The sequence below is a fragment of the Vidua macroura genome, chromosome 25, assembly GCF_024509145.1.
Source record: "Vidua macroura isolate BioBank_ID:100142 chromosome 25, ASM2450914v1, whole genome shotgun sequence".
NCBI classification, from domain to species: Eukaryota; Metazoa; Chordata; class Aves; order Passeriformes; family Viduidae; genus Vidua; species Vidua macroura.
The window spans coordinates 2,159,303-2,181,391 of record NC_071595.1 but is presented as its reverse complement, the minus strand read 5'-3'; the positions used below and the strand labels follow the sequence as shown (position 1 = coordinate 2,181,391).

At 58.9% G+C, this 22,089-nt stretch overlaps 4 protein-coding genes across 5 annotated transcripts in view; 2 read left to right on the top strand and 2 right to left on the bottom strand.

The window, feature by feature from the left end:
- The window catches only part of AZIN2 (antizyme inhibitor 2), a 30,378-nt gene extending 29,320 nt beyond the window's left edge, over window positions 1-1,058 (bottom strand). Inside the window, exon 1 of the mRNA XM_053998788.1 lies at window positions 890-1,058. The gene's annotated coding sequence lies outside the window, so the exon portion shown is untranslated. The remainder of the gene's footprint in view (window positions 1-889) is intronic.
- Window positions 1,059-1,151: 93 nt separating this feature from the next.
- On the top strand, window positions 1,152-12,961 carry RNF19B (ring finger protein 19B). Its single transcript, XM_053998781.1, has 9 exons — window positions 1,152-1,728; window positions 6,627-6,832; window positions 8,407-8,551; window positions 8,948-9,110; window positions 9,569-9,683; window positions 10,139-10,279; window positions 10,442-10,649; window positions 11,600-11,731; window positions 12,167-12,961. Exons 1-9 carry the CDS (start codon window positions 1,163-1,165, stop codon window positions 12,642-12,644), a joined length of 2,154 nt encoding a protein of 717 aa, XP_053854756.1. The 5' UTR covers window positions 1,152-1,162; the 3' UTR covers window positions 12,645-12,961.
- Window positions 12,962-13,739: 778 nt separating this feature from the next.
- On the top strand, window positions 13,740-16,003 carry TMEM54 (transmembrane protein 54). 2 transcript variants are annotated; one of them, XM_053998791.1, is made up of 6 exons: window positions 13,740-13,860; window positions 14,398-14,591; window positions 14,900-14,959; window positions 15,113-15,301; window positions 15,373-15,507; window positions 15,646-16,003. In XM_053998791.1, exons 1-6 carry the CDS (start codon window positions 13,848-13,850, stop codon window positions 15,736-15,738), a joined length of 684 nt encoding a protein of 227 aa, XP_053854766.1. In that variant the 5' UTR covers window positions 13,740-13,847; the 3' UTR covers window positions 15,739-16,003. The 2 variants fall into 2 exon arrangements, with proteins under 2 accessions (XP_053854766.1, XP_053854765.1); XM_053998790.1 differs by having other exon boundaries at window positions 15,373-16,003.
- On the bottom strand, window positions 15,987-19,354 carry HPCA (hippocalcin). Its single transcript, XM_053998795.1, has 4 exons — window positions 19,303-19,354; window positions 17,491-17,943; window positions 16,825-16,930; window positions 15,987-16,581 (listed from the first exon to the last, which is right to left on the bottom strand). The coding sequence occupies exons 2-4, from the start codon at window positions 17,866-17,868 to the stop codon at window positions 16,484-16,486; spliced, it is 582 nt and encodes a 193-aa protein (XP_053854770.1). The 5' UTR covers window positions 17,869-17,943; window positions 19,303-19,354; the 3' UTR covers window positions 15,987-16,483.
- Between the last annotated feature and the right edge of the window lie 2,735 nt (window positions 19,355-22,089).

Below are 22,089 nucleotides of genomic sequence, written 5' to 3'. Positions count from 1 at the left end.
GGAACTGAGGGGAGCCGGGTGTTGCAAGGAGCCAGGGCGCTGAGGGGAAATGGGGAGCTGAAGGGAGACATGGGGGCACTGAGGGGAACCAGGGGTGCTGACAGAACCAGGAGGCTGAGGAGAGTCGGGCACTGAGGGGAGCAATGGTGCTGAGGGCAGATGGAGGCACTAAAGGGAGCAATGGAGCTGAGGGCAGATGGAGGTACTAAAGGGAGCAATGGTGCTGAGGGGAGATGGAGGCACTGAAGGGAGCAATGGTGCTGAGGGGAGATGGAGGCACTGAAGGGAGCAATGGTGCTGAGGGCAGATGGAGGCACTGAAGGGAGCAATGGTGCTGAGGGGAGATGGAGGCACTGAAGGGAACAATGGCGCTGAGGGAGCAATGGCGCTGAGGGCAGATGGAGGCACTGAAAGGAACAATGGCGCTGAGGGCAGATGAAGGCACTAAAGGGAGCAGTGGTGCTGAGGGGAGATGGAGGCACTGAAGGGAACAATGGCACTGAGGGGAGCAATGGCGCTGAGGGCAGATGAAGGCACTAAAGGGAGCAATGGTGCTGAGGAGAGCAGGGGCTGAGAGGATCAATGGCACTGAAGGGAGGCAGGGGCTGAGGGGAGCAATGGTGCTGAGGGGAGATGGAGGGGCTGAGGGGAGCAATGGCGCTAAGGGGAGATGGAGGGGCTGAGGGGAGCAATGGCGCTAAGGGGAGATGGAGGGGCTGAGGGGAGCAATGGCGCTGAGGGGAGATGGAGGGGCTGAGGGGAGCAATGGCGCTGAGGGGAGATGGAGGGGCTGAGGGGAGCAATGGCGCTGAGGGGAGATGGAGGGGCTGAGGGGAGCCCAGAAGCAGAGCGGAGGCTCAGCTCGCTGAGACGCTTCAGAGCCACTTACAGGCACCGCAGCTGCGGAACGGGCACACGGACGGGCACCGCAGGCTCCGGGACTGCCCGGGGGCGGTGCCCACAACCGAAATGGCGGCGGCGGCCGCGCCCGGTGCGGGGCGGGACGAGGCGGGGCCGCACTCACCCGGCCCCGGCGCCGCTTTCGTTACAGCGCGGCCGAGGCAGCGCCCGGCGGGACGCGGCGCCCGGAGCCCCCGGACTGATCCGCTGCCTCCACCTCGGACCCCGCCGCCGGTGATACCGCCGAGCTAACCTCGCCGCCATGGGCTCCGAGCGGGACTCCGAGTCGCCGCGCTCCTCATCCATCCACTCGGCCGCCGCCAAGTGCCCCAAGCCCGGCCGCCGCCGCCGCCTCTCGTTCCAGAGCGTCTTCTCCGCCGCCGCCGCCTCCGCCGCGGGCGGCCGCCGCCGCGCCAAGGCCGAGCCGCCCCCGGCCGCCCCGCCGCCGCCCCCCGCCGCCCCGCCGGCCCCGCCACCACCCCCGCCGCCGCCGCCGCCCCCCGAGGAGGCTCCGGTGGTCCCGGAGGGCGAGGAGGAGCTGGAGTGCCCGCTGTGCCTGGTGCGGCAGCCGGCGGAGAACGCGCCGCGGCTGCTGTCGTGCCCGCACCGGTCGTGCGGGGCCTGCCTGCGGCAGTACCTGCGCATCGAGATCACCGAGTCCCGCGTCAACATCTGCTGCCCCGAGTGCAGCGAGCGCCTCAACCCCGCCGACATCCGCCGCCTGCTCCGCGACTCCCCGCACCTCGTCGCCAAGTACGAGGAGTTCATGCTGCGCCGCTGCCTGGCCGCCGACCCCGACTGCCGCTGGTGTCCGGCCCCCGACTGCGGGTGAGTGCTGCGGGAGACAAGGGGTGGCGGTGGGATGCTGCCACTCCGTGCTGGGACAGCCCGAGCAGCGGGGAACCTGCTGGTCTCTCCACGCTGGGAGCCCTTGGGGAGTGGGGAACCGCTGTCCCCTCCATCCCGGGACACCGTGTGGAGGGGGAGACTTCTGTCCTTTCCATCGTGGGACAGCTTGGCAGGGGAAACCTGCTGTCTCCTTAGGGTGCTGCCCCATCTGTCTGTCCTGGGGCGTCCTGGGGAAGGTAGACCCCCGCCCTGGAGGGATGCTGCCTGTCCCCTACACGTGCTGGGATAGCTGGGTGAAGTGGAACCCGCTGCGGGTTGCTGCCTATCCCCAGCAGGTCCTGCGGATGGCATCCCAGCTGGGATGCCCTTGGGACTCACTGTCCTGCCCGTGCCCACGTGGGTCCCAGGACAGCACAGGGAGGGGTGGCTCACCCTCGGTGGGGTGCTGCTGCTGGTACACTTCTGGTCCTGCTGTGTCCCATGGGGAGCCCTCGCTGCAGGGGTTCTTTGCTTATCTGCAGTCTCTTCAGGACAGCTGATAGGCCTTGGGTACCAAAATTCCATGTATCTCCATTATCCCTCAAGAGCTCCAGGATTTGACCTTGGGGATTATGAAAACACAGACAAATCGGGCAGGAGTGATATGACTTGAAGGGGGTTTTAGCAGAGCCATTGCTTCCCTAATATAACAGAAACCTTTTTTTCTGCACAAATGGTTAAGTGTGGATTTTCCCAGCTGTGTGTTTCACTGCCAGTCCTGGGGACAGTGCATGGGGACAACGCTGCAGCCTCCAGTAGTGGGGAAGAAGGGACAGGGACTGTAACCAGTCACTTTTTCCCAGTGAGGACATGAATACACAGCAGAGAGGAGTGATGTTGACTCACTGTCCGATGCCCAAGTGAGGAAATGTCTGTCCAGAAGTCAGCCCAGCCAAGCCTGATGACTGTGTAGTGATGAACGTGTTGCTTTCATTTTCTCTTCCTTTTTCTTTTAAACGAGCTCTGTTAGGTTTCTGTTTTGGGTGTGACCCAAAGCTGCCTGGAAGAGGGCTTGGTCGGGGAACTTAAGAGAAGTGCTGTGAAGTTGAGCTACAACTCAGCTTGGATGGCAATTCTGGGTAGCAAGAACATGAAAGGAAAGTCTGACCTAGTAGTCGGAATGGAAAAGGTGGTGGGAGGATTGTGAAGATTTAATCAGAGCCTTGTAATAGGCATCCTATGCAAATCAGTGAACCTGGCTCAGGTTACCCATTTCACGGCCTCTTGAGCATCCTGTATAAGGGCTTGTTCCTTCAGAGGGTGAAGTTAACAGCAAACAACACCTTTGTTCCTTTCTGAAGCCAAATCAAGTGCAAGATCTCGATATTTCAGCAGCTGCTGGGGATAAGATCAGGGAGATAGAGCAGCCACGGAGGGAATGCCTCTGCTGGTAACCGGCTGGAGAAAATCCGGTTCCTGCTCACCGAATGTCAGCTCCTTGCCTGTTGTGGTGTTATCTGTGCCCAGGATAAGGTGTACAAGCAGCGGCGTCACCTGGGCTGGCTGGTTGGAAGGAGCCAGCCTCCCCGGAGGGCGTTGCCTCTGTGACAGCAAGGCAGCTTGGAGCCTGATCCCTTCCTCTGGGGGGGCTTGGGCAGGCTGGTGTCACACACGGCTCTTTCTCCGAGCGAAAGCCTCCTCCCTGGTTAGTCGGCGAGCAGGATGAGCCAGGCGACATGCTGGCATCCTCCTCCCAGCTGCCCAGAAGAGCAAGAAGCGAGCCCGGGGCTGTTGGAGATGTTGGAGACAGCTCTAGTGGACCGGCGCTGCTGGTGTGTCTGTAGCGCTCGAACAAAGGCTGTTGGAATCAGCCCTCCGGCAGGGAGAGGAATTAATCACCCTATTCATTCTTCCCAGCAGAGCTTGTGTGGCTGTGCTTATGTAAAATCAGGGTATGAATTATTTACAGCGGGCTTTCCCCGCTGCAGTAGTGCCGGAGTAGTACAGAGCGCAGGGCTGGGGGCACGGCAGAGTGATGTTTGGCACTGAATGTCACCCACCACTGTCACCCGAACTGAAACTCGCCAGCAACGTCACTTCAGTGTCAGAGAATCGAGGCATTCCTTTATTCTGGCCGAGATGTGCAACAGAAATCATTTCATCCACACATGCCTGGCTGGTGCAGTGAAAATCCTTTCATCCCACCTGGTTCTTTACCAGACTTTTCACATATTTATACATTAAAAACCTCAAAGAAATTTCACGTTCCTTGGTCTTAAATTACACAATGATTCGATCTCCTATTGGTTATCGATCCCCTCGATGCTAATTCGGCCCTCATTCTTTGGTTCTCTTATCGATCTTTTCCCAGACCAGGTGTCTCCAGCCTCACCAGGGGGTGATGTTTGTTGATGTCCGTTTATTTCCTCTGTTTCTTCTGGCTCCTCCCAATCTGTTGATGTTCAGCTCACCCGGGCTTTTGAAGAGAAACTTCAATTCCCCTCCCCCTGGGCACAGGCGAACAAAACCCCTCCGTGAAATTACAACAAAAATGCTGCAAGTTGTATCACTACCAGTGCCACCGAGGTACCCCACGAGGGCTGGGGTGTCATTGGGTGGTCACCCCCACCGAGCTGACGGCATCAAGGGGCTGTGACAGGTCCCTAAAAACATCCTGTGCCTTCCTCGCAGCGTTTCCTAAATGAAAGAGCCTGGCTGTGCTGCCGGGGGGAGGAGGAGGAGAACAACTCGACACCGGTGCGTGTTGCCATGGAAACCCTGGTCAATTGATGCACCATCAATCGCAAAACAAATCATTTTCTGTGTTTGCAGCTCCGGGTTTGGTTTTTTTTTTGTTGTTTTTGTTTGTTTTTTTTTTTTCCCTTTGCTACAGTCAGGTGGTATCGCTGTCTAGTGTTTGTCACACTGCAGCCTTCCCAAAAGCTTGGGAGAAAAACAGAACCTTTGAAGAAAACGGAGGTGTGTGGGCTGAGATCCGTGAATGGGCAGGAGGAGGGATGGAGGAAACTCACGGCCATCCGAGGAGGGGGCTGGAAGCAGAGCTGTGCCATTCCTGGGGTCTCAGGAAGACACTCACATTCTTTCTGGGGAAAACTCAGGGAGGAGAGCTCAGTTTCTCTTCTTATCTAAAGGGATGGAGCCTGAAAATGGCCATTTAAGCCAGCAATATGTCAGAGGTCAGTGGAAGAGGAGAACCACTGTCCATCCCAGTCCTGCCATGACTATTCCTCAGCATTTCACTTCAAAACCCACTTTCTAGTTGACCTTGCCATGGAGATGTGTTATTTCTTTCCCCACTAGACAGTCCTGGAGCTTCTTTCCCCACAGCTGTGGGCTCGTGCATGATATTTGTCATTTCAGCTCCAGCAATAAAATATAAATGCTGATGATTTTAATTTCTTGAGTGTTTAAAAAAACCCAACATTTTGAGCGAGGAGTTAATTTAGAGTGTGCTTAATATATTACACTGTGCTCTCCTAGGCTGCTGTTATGGTTTGAAATAGCAGTGTCACAACACAGCTGGGCAGATGAAGCTTTTCCTTTCTGTTTTGCCAAGGGCAGGCCGGGGGGTAGTGGCAGGGTGAGGAAATTTAGTGGAATATTCCTTAGACAAGGGTGCACAGGAATCAAATTCATCCCTCCCAACACCCTGGGCCATTTGCATCACAGAATTATCATATGGGAACAGAGTGGTTTGGTGAAAAGGACCTTAAAATTCATCCACTCATGGGCTGGGATACTTCCAGGGATGGGTTTTTCCCATCTCTCCTCCTGCTGGGCTCAGGTGCAGGTGTGTGGATGCACAGGTAGAGCTGCAGTCGTGCCTGCCAGCCCTCAGATGTTGTTTCTTTGGCGATGCTGTCGTAGCCTGGCAGGATGAAGTTGCTCAAACTCCCACGGGATGTGAATCATTGTGGTATGACACATTCAGTGGTTCTCACGCTGCTGCCTCAGAGAAGAAGAGGCAAATACAACTCGAGCCACACAAGCTCTAAATATGAAACCTTAAATAGGAGTTATTCTCTTCTGACCACTAACAAAAATACCCTTTTTGCCATATGGGTGTTGCAGGACTGGGAAGGCACTTCTGGGATTGCTCATGTCAGCCCCTGCCAATGGAAACAGCCTCATCCTCAGTGACTGTCAGTCAGATTTCTGCAGCACTGCTTGGTGATGCTGCTTAGGCTTCTGTGTACACGGGACACTTCCTTCTGGGTGTGTCACACTACTGTCACAGTGAGCTGGTTGAGCTTGGCCTCTCTGTCTTGCACAGTTGATTATTTTTCTCCAATTTTGGCTTTGGTTCCAAAGGCAGAGCATTGTTCTTCACCACTCTTTGGAAAAGAAAGCTCTGAAGAGATCCTCAAGAGAGTGCTTGTTGACTTAGCTACGTATGGAACTGTTGTTCCACTTTTTTTAGAATCATTCAGTTGATAGAAGTGCTGAGGACAAGCTCAGCTTTCCTAGACTCCTCTGGACCATGCAGCATCCACCCATAGGTCTGTCCTAAGGAAATGAGGGATGTGTGTGCCTGGAAAGAGCAGCCAGAGCCCATCCTGGGAGGAAACAGCAAGGAGTTAGCTGGGCACACTGGGCCAGACAAATCTGCCCTGTGTGAGTTGCCAGTGAGAACTGCCAGCAGTTACTGAGGAGAAAACAACTCAGCATCTCAAGCTGCCTGCATGAAAGGTCCCTGCCCTGAATAACCCAATTAGCACTGCTTAATTTCAGGCCCTGCAGAGCGCAGGAATGTGTCTGGTGTGGAGGCTGCTGTAGCAGTGATCAGGAATGAGATGGGGGAGGTGGGCTGGTGGCTCCGGGTGTCTGAATGAAAGGGCTCTCACCTGGTAACTCTGTGTTTTAATTCCTGCCCGCAGGTACGCGGTGATCGCCTACGGCTGTGCCAGCTGCCCCAAGCTGACCTGCGAGAGGGACGGCTGCCAGACAGAGTTCTGCTACCACTGCAAGCAGATATGGCACCCCAACCAAACCTGCGACATGGCCCGGCAGCAGCGGGCACAGACCCTGCGGGTACGGACCAAGCACACGTCGGGCCTCAGCTACGGACAGGAGTCCGGGCCGGGTATGGATTTACCCATTTTTCACAAAATATCCCAAGTTCAGAGAGACCCACTAGGCTAACTCCTCGCCCTGCACAGGACAGCCCCAAGAGTCACACCCTGATTTTTTGGTTGCTTGGCTCTGTGTGTGTGTGTGTGATGAGGAAGCTGCAGGTCTGTGAAAACCTCCTCCCCTCAAAGCCTGAGTGTCTCCTGCAGCTTTGAAACTCAAGAGTCATTTCCCCTCCTCCTGATGTGTGTTAGAACACATCTGATCTCTTCCAGCAGCACCAAAGAGATCAGTAGGTGATGATGTGCTTTGGGTCCTTTTGTGTCACGGCAACTCCCCTCATCAGCCCCAGCTCTGCTTGTGGCTCTTTTGATCTTGGATGTTCTTGCCTTTTTGCTGATCTAAACCCTGAACAAGCAGTCACTTTTTTACTGTTGCAGCTTCAAAGTTGCCTGGTCGTGAAGAGCAGCTTTCATGGCCGGCTGAGTGTGGGGAGCTCTGCTCTGTGCACTGTTAGGTCTTGGTAATGGCAGGTACCAAAAAAATGCCAACCCACAGAACTCCTCCGCTGCCTGGTAGGAGCTGCTGTGTCTGCTGAGTTTGTGTTCCTTAAGAATAACTGTATTGACTCTGGAAGTGGGCAGTGAGGCCATTTTTTTAAAGCCCTGCCCTACCCCCAAACAAAATACCCTGTTTTTCCTTCTGTGTGAGGAGTTTAAATATTAATTCACTCAGTGTGGAGCTGTCGTGGGTGGTTCTGAGGTGGCTTAGTGGTGTGCCGAGGTCCAACATGGCCCAGTTTAGAGAACCCTAAGAATGGACAGCATAGATCCTGCCCCAGCCAGCAGAAAAACCCAGTTTTTCTATCCTGTTAGGGAGATCCCTGCCAGGAAGGGCACTTAGCCACAGGAAGGGAGGTTTTTGAGACAGTGGTTTCTCCCCACCCCGCCATGCTGGATCCAGCCTGGTGATTAATAAGGTGTGAGCCGGGCTCACAGCTGGATTTCATCTTGCTGAGCTTTGCAGGGGCCAGCAGAGCCCCGAACCACGGCACAGCCATTGCATAACCACGATCAGATGATGCCTGAATTAGGGAAGGGATGAAAGCCCCTTATCCTGCTCTGCCAGCAGCACGCTGGGGCCTGGGCAGCCTCTGCAGCTGTGTGTGGCTGCAGCCCCATGTCCCCTAAAAGCCAGGTTTGGGGTTTCTCCAGTGCCTGTTCTCCCAGTTGTTGTGTTGTTCTTGGCCCGTGAATCACCTCCGTGGAGCAATTCAGTAATGGCTCGTTGTGCTGGGCAGGTATGACTTGTTCCCTGTGTTTAAGCATGAATTCTGGAATACATCCCATTCAAGATTAGAACCAGCTTTTTAAAGTGGCTGTTGTTGCCAGTCCCTGCTGTTGGTGGGGTCTGTCACATTAAAATTATCTTCTCTGAGATAAATTAAAGACACACCACCCCCTGCGAGCAGCAAAGGTGCTCTGCTGCAGAGAAAATAAAGATTTCAGTCCTTAATGAGAATCCCCTGGTTGACTGCTCACTCTCACAGCAGAGATCCCATCTGAATTCCCTGTTTCCTCCCCTCAGCTGATGACATCAAGCCGTGCCCACGCTGCAGTGCTTACATCATCAAGATGAACGATGGCAGCTGCAACCACATGACGTGTGCCGTGTGTGGCTGCGAGTTCTGCTGGCTCTGCATGAAGGAGATCTCAGATCTGCATTACCTCAGGTGAGCAGGCCAGCAGCACGTGCCTCTCTCAGGCTGTGCGGAGGAGTTCACTGCCCCTGTTGGACTTTCACCCTCCTGCTTCAGCGAAATTTTATTGTTTCTGACCCAAAGAGATGAACTCTGTTCCCACTCTACAGCATTCAGATGCTCTTCCCACACCAAACAAAGCTCCTGATACAATTACTTTTGAGACCTCTTGGTGTACTGAGTATTAAACATAGGCCCAATAGTGTGATATTCACCTTTTGGGGGAAAAAAAAAGACAGAAAACTTATTTGTGTTGTCTACCTGCTTCCTAAATTTTGGGTTTTATTCGTGTGCAAGTTGAACTTGGGATTCTCAGGAGCTTATAGGAATTGCTGGAGTGCTAATGCCATTTTTTCCCCTTCCATGAAGCCCCTCTGGCTGTACATTCTGGGGCAAAAAGCCATGGAGTCGTAAAAAGAAGATTCTCTGGCAGCTGGGCACGTTGATTGGAGCTCCTGTGGGCATTTCCCTCATTGCTGGCATTGCCATTCCTGCCATGGTCATTGGCATCCCTGTGTACGTTGGGAGGAAGGTGAGTGTGGGGGCAGAAGGGTTTTTTGGGGTGTTCTCTGTCCTGACCAGAAATTTAGAGCTGATAGAAAGGGTGGATCTTGTCATAGAACCCAAATTCAGTTTTCTCTTCTAAAGCTTCTCTTATCTCCTGGGCTTTGTGTGGGCATGGGGAAGGTGGTGGCTGATAGCCCTGGTAGCCCTTCAGGCTCAAGTCCTCCCAAATGCATTTTGCATTTCTTTTGTACCTCTGCTTTGACCCAGGAGCACCCAAGGAATCCCTTTTGAGCCCATCAGCCCTGTACTTGTGGTTGCTTCTTTTTCTTCAACACACACCCTCCTGCTAGGTCTGCTCTGTGAGGAGATCTGTGCTCAAAATGAGGTTCTTCAAGGGCTCGTGCAGCTGGCAAGGCTGTAAAATCACTTCTTAATGTCCCCTGGGTGTCTGCTGTTCTCACCTGGTGCATTTTCTTCCATCAGATCCACAGCAGGTATGAGGGGAAGAAAACCTCCAAGCACAAGAGGAACTTGGCCATTACTGGTGGGGTCACCTTGTCTGTCATTGCCTCCCCAGTCATTGCTGCTGTCAGTGTTGGTAAGTGGGCTCAGCCCTGTCCCTTCTGCTGGCCCAGTAGCCACTGAGACAAGTGGGTAGCCCAGCCCTGTGCCATGGGGTGGCCAAAGGGCAATTTGCAGAGTGCAGCTCTGTGTGGGTTTGGGCACAATGCTGTCTCTCATCCTGGTGTGCTCGAGCTGGCCCACAGCCAGCACAGGGCTTGTCTGCAGCGCCAGTTGGCTGTGCCACAGCCCATCCTGGAGTCCCTTGTCACACAGAGCTGTCTCCTGTCATGCTTTGGTGGCTGATGCCTTGGGGGTTCAGTGCTCTTGGGGTTCCCCCACTCAGCCCACAGGGCTCCTCCGCTGTCTTTCTGCATAACTGTGAACCTTTAAAAGCGACAAAAACATGACTGAGAGAGTCCCTAAAAAATATTTTCTGTCTGCCCAACACATCTTAAAGCTCCTCTTAACCCAGCTCATCCTCCTCTCCAGGAATTGGGGTCCCCATCATGCTGGCCTATGTCTATGGGGTCGTGCCCATCTCGCTGTGCCGGGGTGGTGGCTGTGGGGTCAGCACAGCCAACGGAAAGGGGGTGAAAATCGAGTTTGATGAAGATGATGGACCCATCACAGGTAAAAAACTGGTGATGGGAAGGGGGTGAAGCAAAATGCTCTTGTTTTTGCCTCTTGTAATGAAATGCTTTGGGGTCCTGATGTCTCCCAAACCTGAGACGAGACGTCGCAGCCGAGCGCTCCCACTGCCGATTCCAACCCCTGTGCTCTCCTTCCCTGCAGTGGCCGATGCCTGGAGAGCCCTGAAGAACCCCAGCATTGGAGAGAGCAGCATTGAGGGGCTGACCAGTGTGCTGAGCACCAGTGGCAGCCCCACAGATGGGCTCAGTGTCATCCAGGGCAACTACAGCGAGACTGCCAGCTTCGCTGCCCTGTCCGGGGGCACCCTGAGCGGGGGGGTCCTCTCGGGGAGCAAGGGGAAGTACAGCAGGTAACTGGACTGTGGGAAAAGCAGAGGGGATCCCAAGGCCTGTGTGGGTTGAGTGGGTTTGTTTTGGGGAGCTTCCCAGGAGTGTGAGTGAAGCTGCTTTGATCTAGGGGGTTGTGTCATGGTGGTTTTGTGCCTTGGTTTGTCTAGGAGATCACCTAGGATGATCTGGAACCCAGAGCCACACAGGGTGGGGAGACACTGGCACAGCTTGCCCAGAGAGGTTGTGGGGTCCCCATCCTTGGAGATGTTCCAGGACCAGGTTGGATGGGGCTCTGAGCAGCCTGGTCTAGGAGAAGGTGTCCCTGCCCGTGGCAGGAGGTTGGAACTGGATGACCTTTAAGGTCCTTTCCAACCCAAGCCATTCCATGATTCTGTTTCTGGAGTCTGTGCCAGTCTAGTTCTTTCAAGGAGGACAGATCCCTACTGAGCTCCTTGAGACCACAGAGCTGATGCTTCAGCTTAATTGGGAACAGCACAGAGCTCCTGCCTGCCCTGCTTAAAGCTATTCCAGCCCTGTTATCCCAGCCTGGAGGCTTTGATGCTTCCTGTTCTGCAGGCAGGGTCATGGCTCTCCAAGTCAGGAGGTTACACCACAGTTTTCCTCCTAACTTGCCTGTGAGTCAGTTTGCTGGGTAATTAGAGCCACGTGTTGATGTGGCAGCCAGGATGTAATCACGGCTCTGTGCGAGATCCATGGAAATCAGCTCTTTGCAGGAATCGTGTGAGTCATGGGTGTAAACACGGCTTTACCTTCGTCATGGAAAACGGAATGGATTTGCCTAAATGGAGACAAAAACGAGACTAAATGAGAGCAACCACTGGGGTTAAACTCCTGTCACACCGAGCTGGGCCAGCTCACAGGGATTCTTGCGTTCCCGTGAGGAGCAGGGATGGGTTGGTGCTCCTAAAGCACCTGAAGCGTTTCTGAGGAATCCTCTTCTTTCCTGCAGGCTGGAAGTCCAGGCAGATGTCCAGAAGGAGATTTTCCCCAAAGACTCGGTCAGTCTGGGGGCCATCAGTGACAACGCCAGCACCCGAGCCATGGCTGGTTCCATCATCAGCTCCTACAACCCCCAGGACAGGTAGGAGGACGTGGAGTGCTGAGAGGAGCGTTGGTGGAGGCCGTCCTGGGAAAATGCACGCTCTGTGAGCGCTGCTGTGGGTGGTGGGATGGCTGTGTTTGCACCAGGGATCCGTCCTTCTCCTAGCGCGGCAGGAGGGCTGGGGACAGTTTGGGAGCAGCCTCCGTGTGTGGGGGGCAGGCTGGGGAGGGGATCTGCAGCCCAGCACCCTCAGGGGCTGTGCTGGCAGTTTGAGGGGACTCTGGAGCTTTCCCAGCTCAGCCCCTGGCTCAGCCTGGGGGTGATCTTGGCTCTCTTAGGAGGATTCAAGGAGAGCAGTGTGTTGTGGGGTGCTGAGCAGCATCTTGCTCGTGTCTGGGAGGTGTGATGCTCCCAGTACAGCCCAGTTGAACCCAGTAACTGCTGCCAGTAACGTGAGGGTGGTTGTTCCTGCAGGGAGTGCAATAACATGGAGATCCAGGTGGACATCGAAGCCAAACCCAGTCACTACCAGCTGACCAGTGGCAGCAGCACAGAGGACTCCCTGCACGTCCACACCCAGATGGCAGAGAACGAGGAAGAGGAGGAGGAGGAGGAGGAAGAGGAGGAGGACGACAAGCAGGAGCAGACGTGCAAGCACCAAAGCTGTGAGCAAAAGGACTGCATTGCCAGCCAGACGTGGGACATCACCCTGGCCCAGCCCGAGAGCATCCGCAGCGACCTGGAGAGCTCGGACAGCCAGTCGGACGACGTGCCGGACATTACCTCGGACGAGTGCGAGTCCCCCCACTGTCAGACTGCAGCAGGCTGCCCACACACCCCCAGGGCAAGAGGTGCCCAGAGCCCAAGTGCCCACCTGAGCCACTGTGCCCAAGCCGAGGGCTGCCGGCTGGATGAGATGGTCCAGCTGGAATGCATCGAAGCCAGAGTGTGACCTGAGCACGCTCCCTGTCACTGCAGCTTCTGGGCCAGGGTTGTGTCCCTGTTGGCTTCTGTTTGCCATCCTCCAGCTGGCTCCCCCCAGCCTCGCCTCGGGGAGTTGCTGTTTCTTACGTGACAGAAAAAAAAAAAAGAAACAACAAAAAAAAAAAGGAAAGGAAACAAAGAATAAATTCCCCACCGCCCTCTTTTTGTTTTAATTTATTGGTTCAAACTCTGTGAGGTGTGTAAGAGTGTAAATATGTACGTGTGTCTGTATGTCTGCAACCATCCTAAGGGACTCTTGGAATAAAGACTCTGGTTGTCATTCGACCTGAATCCAGCTCATCCTTTCCAAAGCTGCAGGGAAATCTACCATCTGCCTTTGCCCACGTGAATGCTGTTCCCAAAGGCTTGGGAAGGGGAGAGATTTCTCCCTCTCCCTGTGCAGCAAGGCTGGGTACAGGTGCAAGGAGGGGAAGAATGGGAAAAAAGGGCAAATTTCCAGCACTTCTGGGTGTGTGGGAGCTGAGGATGCTGAGAGCAGTGGCTCAGGTGGGAAGCTGGGGACAGCGCCATTCCCCAGAGCAGTCCTAGGAACCAAAGTTGTCCCTGGAATTAAATTGTTGGACCCCACAGCCCCAGCAAGGCCCTGTTGCCATCCCAGTCCCTGGAATTTCCCTGGAAGCTCCCTGAGGGTGATGGCCACCAAACCAGCTCCTCTGATTCACCATTTGGTGAAGTCACCACCCGCCCTGACCCCTCTGCTCTGCCCTCACTCCCTGGCAGTGCTGGTCCATGCCCTGTGGTCCGGCAGTGTCCCACCCCCAGGGGCTGCCCCTTCCCAGACCCTCAGCCTGGGGGATCCCTGGCTGGATCCCAGCCTGCTGCCACAGCTTTGGGGTGTGCAGGAGGGGTGGGGATGGATGGGGAGGGGGATGAGGAAGCGTGGGATGGTGAATTGGCTTGGCATGGCACGGCACGGCATGTCACGGCACGGCTGCTGGCTTGGCAGCAAGGGGAGGGCAGGGGTGGGACACGCAGGAGAAGGTGGAGTTATCCCTTTGTCCCGGGGAGCTGGTCTGACAGGAATTGGAGCAGCAGGCGGGTGGCTCCGGTGTCCTGGTCCCACCCAGACCCGATGGATCCGGGGGCTGAGGGCAGGGCAGGCCCCCGGGGCATCGAGGGGCTCTGATGGGCTGATCCTGGCCCGGTGAAGATGTGCCAAGTGGGTGAGTCCGGCTCTGGGTGGGGATCACAACAGGAGGGCTCTATCTCTGCCCTCCTGCAGGGGAAACTGAGGCAGGGAGGGAGGAAGAGGAGCTGAGGGACTCGATGGGGTCAGGGAAGGAGCTGGGCTGAGCACTGGGTGGCGATGGCTCTGTGAGGGGGGGTTCCAGAGGGAGAACAGCCCCACAGTCACTCCTCGAAGTGCCGGGTGCCAGAACCCAGCCCTGGAGCTGCCCTTTGGGGACAGCTGCTCTCCCAGAGCTTCCTCGTCGCTCCGAGGAGCCCCAGCTCTTCCCAGCCCCACAGGGACCCTGTCCCCATGGCCACTGACCCCACACCTTTGCTCCAGCCCCAGGACAGCTGGCTGGACCAGTGGTCTGCATATCTGGGCTACCGGTGGCCTCCACATCACCTCCTGCCTCACCCCCCTGCCAGCACGGGGCACGTCCTCTGGGGCTGTCCCCAAATGCCCCATTCCTGTGCCAGGTAGGGACAGCTTGGTGCTGGCCACCCCACACCCTCCTCTCCCCTTGTCTCAGGCCACCTCGATCCCAGCAGCCACCGAAATGTGCTGATGAAAACGGGGCTCATCCTCCTCATCGTCGGGCACCTCAACTTCATCACCGGCGCCCTGGTCCACGGCACCGTCCTGCGCTTCGTGGTCGCCGCCCGCGATGCCACCTCCCTGCACTACGGCGTCACCAACAGCGCCTCTGTCATTGCTGCACTGCTGGTACCACCGGCAGCGGGGCTGGGGACACGGGGGGGACACGTGGGGAGGGTTGGGGTGAGGGAGGGATGGGGGAGGGCTGCAGCGTGGGAAGGAGATGGGATGCAGGATGGACGCTGCTGGCTCTCTCCTTCCCCACCCGAAAGAAGCCTTTCTTGGGGAATTAAATTGGGCTCGTTACTGGGTGAGGCTGTGGGAGGTGAAGCGCTGCCCCCTGGATGAGCTTCCAGGGACAAAGGCAGCAGGGAAAGGGGCCCGGTGTCCCTGGGGCAGGGGCTGCTCCTCGCTGACCTCCCTGTGCTTCCCCGCAGACCATCTCCTGCGGAGTCTCTGCCCTGCTGCTCTCCCGTTACCCCGGCCCTGCTGCCCTCGTAAGCACCCCCAGCCCCCCTCCCAGCACCCGGGGGGTGCAGCCCTTCCAGGGAGCCTGCACAGCCCCCCAGCCCCTCTCTTGGGTCCGTCCTGGGGAGGGGACATCCCCTAACCCTACCCCTACCCCTAACCCCCTTCTCTCCCTCCTGCAGAAATGGGCGCTGCTGGCCCTGAGCGCCTGCAGCAGCCTGAGCTGCCTGTGCTGCCTGCTGGGGCTGCTCGTGGCCATCGGGCTCACCCTGGGCAACCAGGGCCAGGTGCTGCTGGCCCCCTGCTCCATCGCCAACAGCGCCCTCACCCCGGTGTCCCGCGAGTGTCCCTTCGATCCCACCCGCGTCTACGTGAGTGCCCCTTGGGTTGGGGAGGGGAGGGGGAGGACGAGCAGGGGGCTGATGCTCCCCCTGTGTCCCAGAGCTCCACGCTGTCCCTCTGGGCCATCTCCCTCCTGCTGGAGGCCATGGGGATCTTCTTCAGCATCCGCTGCCTCCTGCTCACCCTCGAGCTGCTCCGCCTCGGCCGCTGCTGCCGTGGGACGCTCCGGATGAAGGTGATTTCTGCTGCCTGGGCTCAGCTCCATCCCCTCTGCTGCAGGGCTGGGACAGACCAGGCTGGGCCCAGGGGTGACTTGTGGATCCTAGGCTTCCATCCCTCTGCTCCCATTCTCATCCTTCTCTCTGCCTTCCAGGTCTCTCTGCAGGAAGCCCCTGTGCAGAGCCCTGGCCCCGGGCAGTGCCTGGCCTTGCTGAGACTGGACAGTGGAGAAATTGCCCGGCTCTGAGCAGGGCCTGAGGGATAAATGACCCTGTGGATGTGCCCTGGCCATTCCTGCCCTGTTCCAGCACCAGCACAGCCCCACGACAGAACTCAGCTGCCTCCCAGGATGTGTGGACACATCTCCTGGAGCATGAGCCCATCCCGTGGCCTTGGGCTGCCTGGGGCTGCAGCGAGGGATGAAACTGGGCTGGATCCAGACCCTGCAGGGAGGAACTTTCCCCAGGGGCTCCGTGTCCCCTTTCCCAGCACGGACTGCACTGACACAAACTTTATTCTGCAGGTATTAAAGCCCAGAAGCACGGCCCCCCCCGAACCTCCCCCAGCCCTGCCCGTGGGGAAGGGGCTGATCCAGCCCTGCCCGTGGCGGTGTCTCCACGTGGGGCTGGGTTTTGGGGACCCCCCAGCCACCGGAGTTTTGTCCCCTGGGCCGTGTCCCCGCGCCTGCCGGAGATGCAGCGGTGGCTTGGCCACCAGCCTGTCCCACCAGGCTGGGCTGTCCCCCTGCTCCAAGCCCCGGAGCTGGGGGGAACTGTCCTCACTCAGGGCAGACCCTGCCTCCATCCTCCCACCAGCGAAGCCAGTGCAGGAGCCCTCCGGGGATGGGGACTGTCCCCTGGGCTCCCCTCACCCCAGTATCATCCCACGAGGGGCTGTGGGGGCACAGCGGGGACTGCAGGGGCTGGGCAAGGGACAGTGACCATCGGCAGGGTCGGGGGTGGTGGTGGGGGGGCTGTGGGGGTCCGTGGGGCTCAGAACTGCATGGCCCCGCTGGGGTCACACTGCAGCAGGCGCACGATGGACGGGTCGCTCTTGGCCCCTCTGATGAACTCCTCCAGCGAGAGCTTCCCTGCGGGGAAGGGGACACGGCTCAGCCACCTCGCAGCACCAGAGACCACCCAGAGCAGCCCATGGATCCCTCACCCCACCCGGGAGGAGCACCCTGGGGTGCCCAGCACCCTGAGCCCCTGCTGCCAGCGGGGCCAGGCCAGGGGACATGAGCCATTTAATCAGCGTGCGTGCGGCTCCTTCTGAGAGCCCTGGATTTAGCCATGAGACCTTTCCCTAATCCCCTGCAGCTCCTCTCATTTACCATCATTATCAGTATCCATCTGTCGGAAGATTTTGTCCGTCCTTTTTTCCGGGGTGGATTCGTCTTCAGGCATGTTCATGACAGAGGAGACCATTTTGTAGATGGCCTGGGGGAAGGAGAGGGGTGAGGGTTCTGGCATTGCCCACCTGGGACAGGGACAGAGCTCTGGGCTTTGCTTCCCTGGGAATGGGGCTGGCTTTTGACACCCTTCCCATGGGATCGGGCTGTGGGGGCTTCAACTCCCAGCACAGCCAGGGCTGGAGCTGCTCCTGCAGGGAGGATTTGGCCACTGAGATGCCACGAGAATCACCGGGTTGGGATTTGGGCAAGGAAAGCGTCTCCTGCCTGTTTGCCAACACCACCAGGCGTGCTGGGGGACAACTGCCCACCCTGGAAGCACGGGAAGGGTCTCGGGATGGGGTGACAAAGGGACACCCCCAGGCAGAGAAGGACAGAAATTAAACATTGGATGCTCCAGGATAAAATGACCCCTGCAGGCAGCAATGGCTTCATCCCTGCTACTGCAAAACCCTGTCCCGGGGGTCCCACAGGGTGAAATCCCCAACCCACCCGCACGCCGGGAGGCGACAGCCACCGTGCCAGCGCGGCGACAGCCCGGAGCACGCGGCCGGAGCCGCGGCGGGGCGGGGCGGGGCAGCCCGGTACCTGCACGATCTCCAGCATCTCCTCCCGGCTGATGTAGCCGTTGCCATCCAGGTCGTACATGCTGAAGGCCCACATGAGCTTCTGCTCCAGCTTGCCGCGGGAGGTGACGCTCAGGGCGATGATGAACTCCCTGAAGTCGATGGTGCCGTCGCCGTTGGTGTCGAAGGTGCGGAAAACGTGCTCGGCGAACTTGGAGGCGTCGCCGTAGGGGAAGAAGTTGGCGTAGATCTTCTTGAACTCCTCCACGTCCAGCATGCCCGAGGGACAGTCCTTCAGGAAACCCTTGTACCAGCCCTGCAGCTCCAGGTCGGAGAACTCCGTGTTTTCCCGCAGGTCCTGGAGCATCTCCGGGCGGAGTTTGCTGTTCTGCTTCCCCATTCCGCTGGGACGCGCCCCGCGGGGACGAGCGCTGCGGGGGCAGGGGCCTGGCCGGGCTCGGGGGGTCCCTCTGCGCTACAGGAGGGTGCAGGGACGGGGCAGCGCTCGCTGGCAACCCCCGGACACCCGGCCGGACGCCGATGCTGCTCCCTCCATCCCCGCTGGGCGCTCTGAGCCGTCGGGGCCAGCCCCGGGGACCACCCAGCGCCAGGCAGCGCCAGCCCCCTCGTGTTTGCGTAATAAGCCCTTATAGCTCATTTGCATAATATATAGGTGATATATAGGTGGGATCAGCAGGGCAGAGCGGCCCCGAAGAGGGGAGGGGGCCCCGGCAGAGCGGTGCCTGCGGTTCTGGGTCCAGCCCAAGCTTTGGGGCTGGCCGGATCTGGGTCACATCCCTCGGAGGAAGGTTATTTTCAGCTCCTCCGCTGTCTCCGTTAATATTTGATGCCTCCGGCGGGCACTGGAGCCCCAGGAAGGGCTGGGCGTGGCAGAGACCTGCTCGGGGCTCTGTCCCTGCCCCAGGGTGCCCCCAGCCCCGGGGGACTCAGCGCAGCCCAGCCCAGCAGGATCAGCCCCGAGGAGCTCCAGGGAGGGTGTCCAGCACCCGGGCACGCACCTCAGGTCCCCAGCCTGGGCACTCTGAGGTGACCTTGACCCACTGCCACCCTCCTGGGGTGCCCGGGGTGCAGCAGTGCCTGGAGCTGCCTTATCCAGAGCAGGGAGAGGCCCCAGCACCCCCAAAGATTCCTTTGGACCTCAGGACTCCCCAGGAGGAGCAGCCAGGTAGGGCTGGACCCCTCAGTTACAGGGGGCTGGGACCCCACAGGGTCTCTCCATCCCCCCCCCCGCCCCCACCACGGCTCCAGCCCCGCTCCAGCAGCCCGAGGAAGGATCTGCGTGTCCCACCCCACTCAGGGGTCCCCGGTTTTGTCCCCCCCGGGGCTGGCACGACCCCCACCCCCAATGCCCGGGGTCTGTGACCCCTCCCCACTGCCCGGGGCAGCTCCCGCCGCTGGGGAGGGAACCCGTGGGGGGCTCTGCACCCCGAGAGGGCTCTGCATGGACCCCCCCAAAGCGGACACCTCCGGAAGGGCGGCTGGGCACCCCCAGGGAATCCTCCCCGGAGTGGGGCGGCTCCGGGGGATTCCCCCCAAACCGGACACCCTCGGATTGCCGGGACACTCCCACGGGAAGGTCCCTCCCGCGGAGAGGCATTGCCAGGCACCCCCGCAAGAAGCGTGGGGGACCGAGGGGCACCCCGAGCACCCCCGAAAGATGCGGCGGGGCGGGGGCGGCTCTGCAGCCGCCGGCGGGGACGGACGTGCCCGGGGCTGGGTCCGTGCCGGTGCCTCGGGCTCTGCGGTTCCTCAGTGCCCCCCGCTCGTGTGTGTGCGTGTCCCCCCCGAGCCCCTTGCCCCCGCCACCTCCTACCTGCCCGGAGACGGCCGCTGTCGCCGCCGCCACCGCCAGCGCAGCCCGGGAGCGCCCGCCGCAGCGCCGGGCGGTGGAGGGGGGGCGGCACCGGCACCGGGGGCAGCACCGGCAGCATCGCCCGGGACCCCCCGGGACACCACGCACCCCCCGGGACCCTGCCCCACGGAGGAGAGCTCGGGGTGCAGCCCCTGGTACCCCCGGAGAAGGAGCTGGGGGGTCTCGGGGAGCACGGGGAAGTCTTGGAGAATGGGAACACTGGGAGCACTGGAATACTGGGAATACTGGGAACACTGGGAATACTGGGAATACTGGGAGGTTTTCAGGCTCTGGGAACACTGGGAACACTGGGAACATTGGGAGCACTGGGAATACTGGGAGTTTTTCAGGCTCTGGGAACACTGGGAACACTGGGAATACTGGGAATACTGGGAGGTTTTCAGGCTCTGGGAACACTGGGAATACTGGGAGGTTTTCAGGCACTGGGAACACCGGGAGAATGGGAAGGTCTTGGGGAATGGGAAGACTGAGAGCACTGGGAGCACTCAGAGCACTGGGAAGTCTTCAGGCAATGGGAACACTGGAAAGGAGCACTGGGAGCACTGGGTGGACTGGAAGGTCTTGGAGCACTGGGAACACTGGGAACACTGAGAAGTCTTGGAGGACTGAGAGATATGGGGGCACTGGGAGCACAGGGAGGGCACTGGAAGCACTGGGAGGGCACTGGAAGAGCACTGGGAACACTGGGAGAAGTGACAGAAGGTGCCAAGCCAGGCTTTTTGGGACTAGAAAGGGACATTTTGGTCTGGGTGTCCCCAGGACTCGGACGAGGGTAGCAAAGCCTCCCCAGCCACTCCAGCCAGGGGCAAAGTGGCTTTCAGAGTCCCGGGAAAAGGCTCCAGTGGGGCCAGATGCTCTCCATGGGGAGGTGCCATTCCCAGCAGGTTTCCCAGGCTCCCTGCACCTGCAGAGCCCGGGATGGCCGTGGGCAGCAGATGGCAGGGGCAGATGGGAGGAAGAGCCACTCTCCTTGGAATTACACAAACAAAAATGCATCAAGTGATTAAATCCAGGGCCCCACCGCTGGCCTGGGGGAGCAGGAATGAGCTGGGGTGGCTGCTCCACGATGGGGAGCTGGGGAAAAGGACCCAGCATGGGGCTAATTCACCCCAAAATCTCCTGGGCATTAAAAAACTGTGGCTGGAAGTGTCCAAGGCTGGGTTGGACGGGGTTTGGAGCAGCCTGGGATAGCAGAAGGTGGCCCTGCCCATGGCAGGGGTGGCACTGGGTGAGTTTAAGGTCCCTTCCCACCCAAAGCAGTCCATGATCAGTGAGGCCGAGGGGCTTTGGGCACCCACCAAGGTGCTTTTGGCACCTCTAGGCCTCAAAGTCCAGGCTGAAGCAGGGCAGGAGTCGGGGAGCAGTCCTGGCAAAGCATCCGAAACCCAGAGCTGTGTTTTGGAGCACTGGTAGGCAGCTCTTGATCAAACAGGGGTCGAAAACTGGAGCAGCTCAGGCCCTGAGGAGCACAGGGACTGGACACACCACAGGAATGAGAAATTCCTGCTGATAAACCCAGGAACCCTCCCTGAGCTCCAGGCAGGGGGTTTGGGCACTGCTGTCCAGCCCAGTGGAGCATTTTGGGAATGGGATTGGGCTGGAAACACGGGAACTGGGGAGGGGAGATGCTGCAGAGGTGTTTGCTTCTCTCCCGTTGTAGAAAGAGATTTGGGAAGTGGGGTGGGATGGGACATGAGCAGAAAGGTGAGGAAAAGGGAGATGTTTGTGCCTTTGGGAAAACATCCTGGGGGGCTGGAGCTGAGCACCCCACAGGCAGCAGTGCCAGGGCTGGGCGAGAGTGGGGGCCCCCAAGGTGGGGGTGCCACCTCCCCTCTGATAATCTTCATATCTATTTTAATCCTCCCGGGCATGAGTGACAGAGGCACAACTGACGCAGGCTGATTTGAAAGCATCCCATTTCTGACTCCAACCCGACCCTAAACCCACCTAATCCCCGAGCTGCAAGGGATTGCAGGAGGGACAGGGAGGATAATGCCCGGGAGGGGGGCACGGGCAGGGGCCTCAAACCCCCAGTGATTTTCAGGGTCCCTGGCACGGGGGGCAAACACCCCCCAGCTCATCCTGCCTGGCTCCCACCCCCTCCACCCCAAAATATCGTGGTTTTATAGCTGGAGCCCCCTCCAGCACCCCTTGCCACGGGGATGGGCAGCACAGCTCCCATGGGAGCGGTCAGGATGCCCTGGGGGTGCCAGGGCGGGCAGGGCTGGTCCGGGCCGGGTCCCGCTGGCCCTGTGGTGCATCCAGGAGATGCTGAAATAGCCACAAGCGCCGCTGTGGCACGTCCCCAAAGCTGCTGGGGACAGGCTGGGGTGCTGCTGATGCCTGCCTGGGAGTTCCCCCTCGTTTTCCTCCTGCTTTTCCTCCTCCTCCTCCTCCCTGCAGGGATTTCTGTGGGAATTTCCTGCGTTGTCATGGCAGCCGTGAAGCCCCCGAGGCTTCTCTGCGGCAGAGCAGGCTGGGGTGGGGCTGCAGGGGACACCCCGGGAGGGGACACCCCGGGAGGGGACACCGCGGTGTCCCTGTGCCCCAGGACAGGGGTTCAGGGCTCCCCGGGCTCTGCACACCCCTCTGTGTGTCCCGGGCAGTGTGTGGTGGCCTCGGCCTGGCCCTGGCTGTGGTCCCCAAGCTGATGGGGCTCGATGATGCTCAGAGTGACCAGAGCTTGGTGATTTGGGGTCCAGCATCAGCCTCACCGCCCTCATCAGC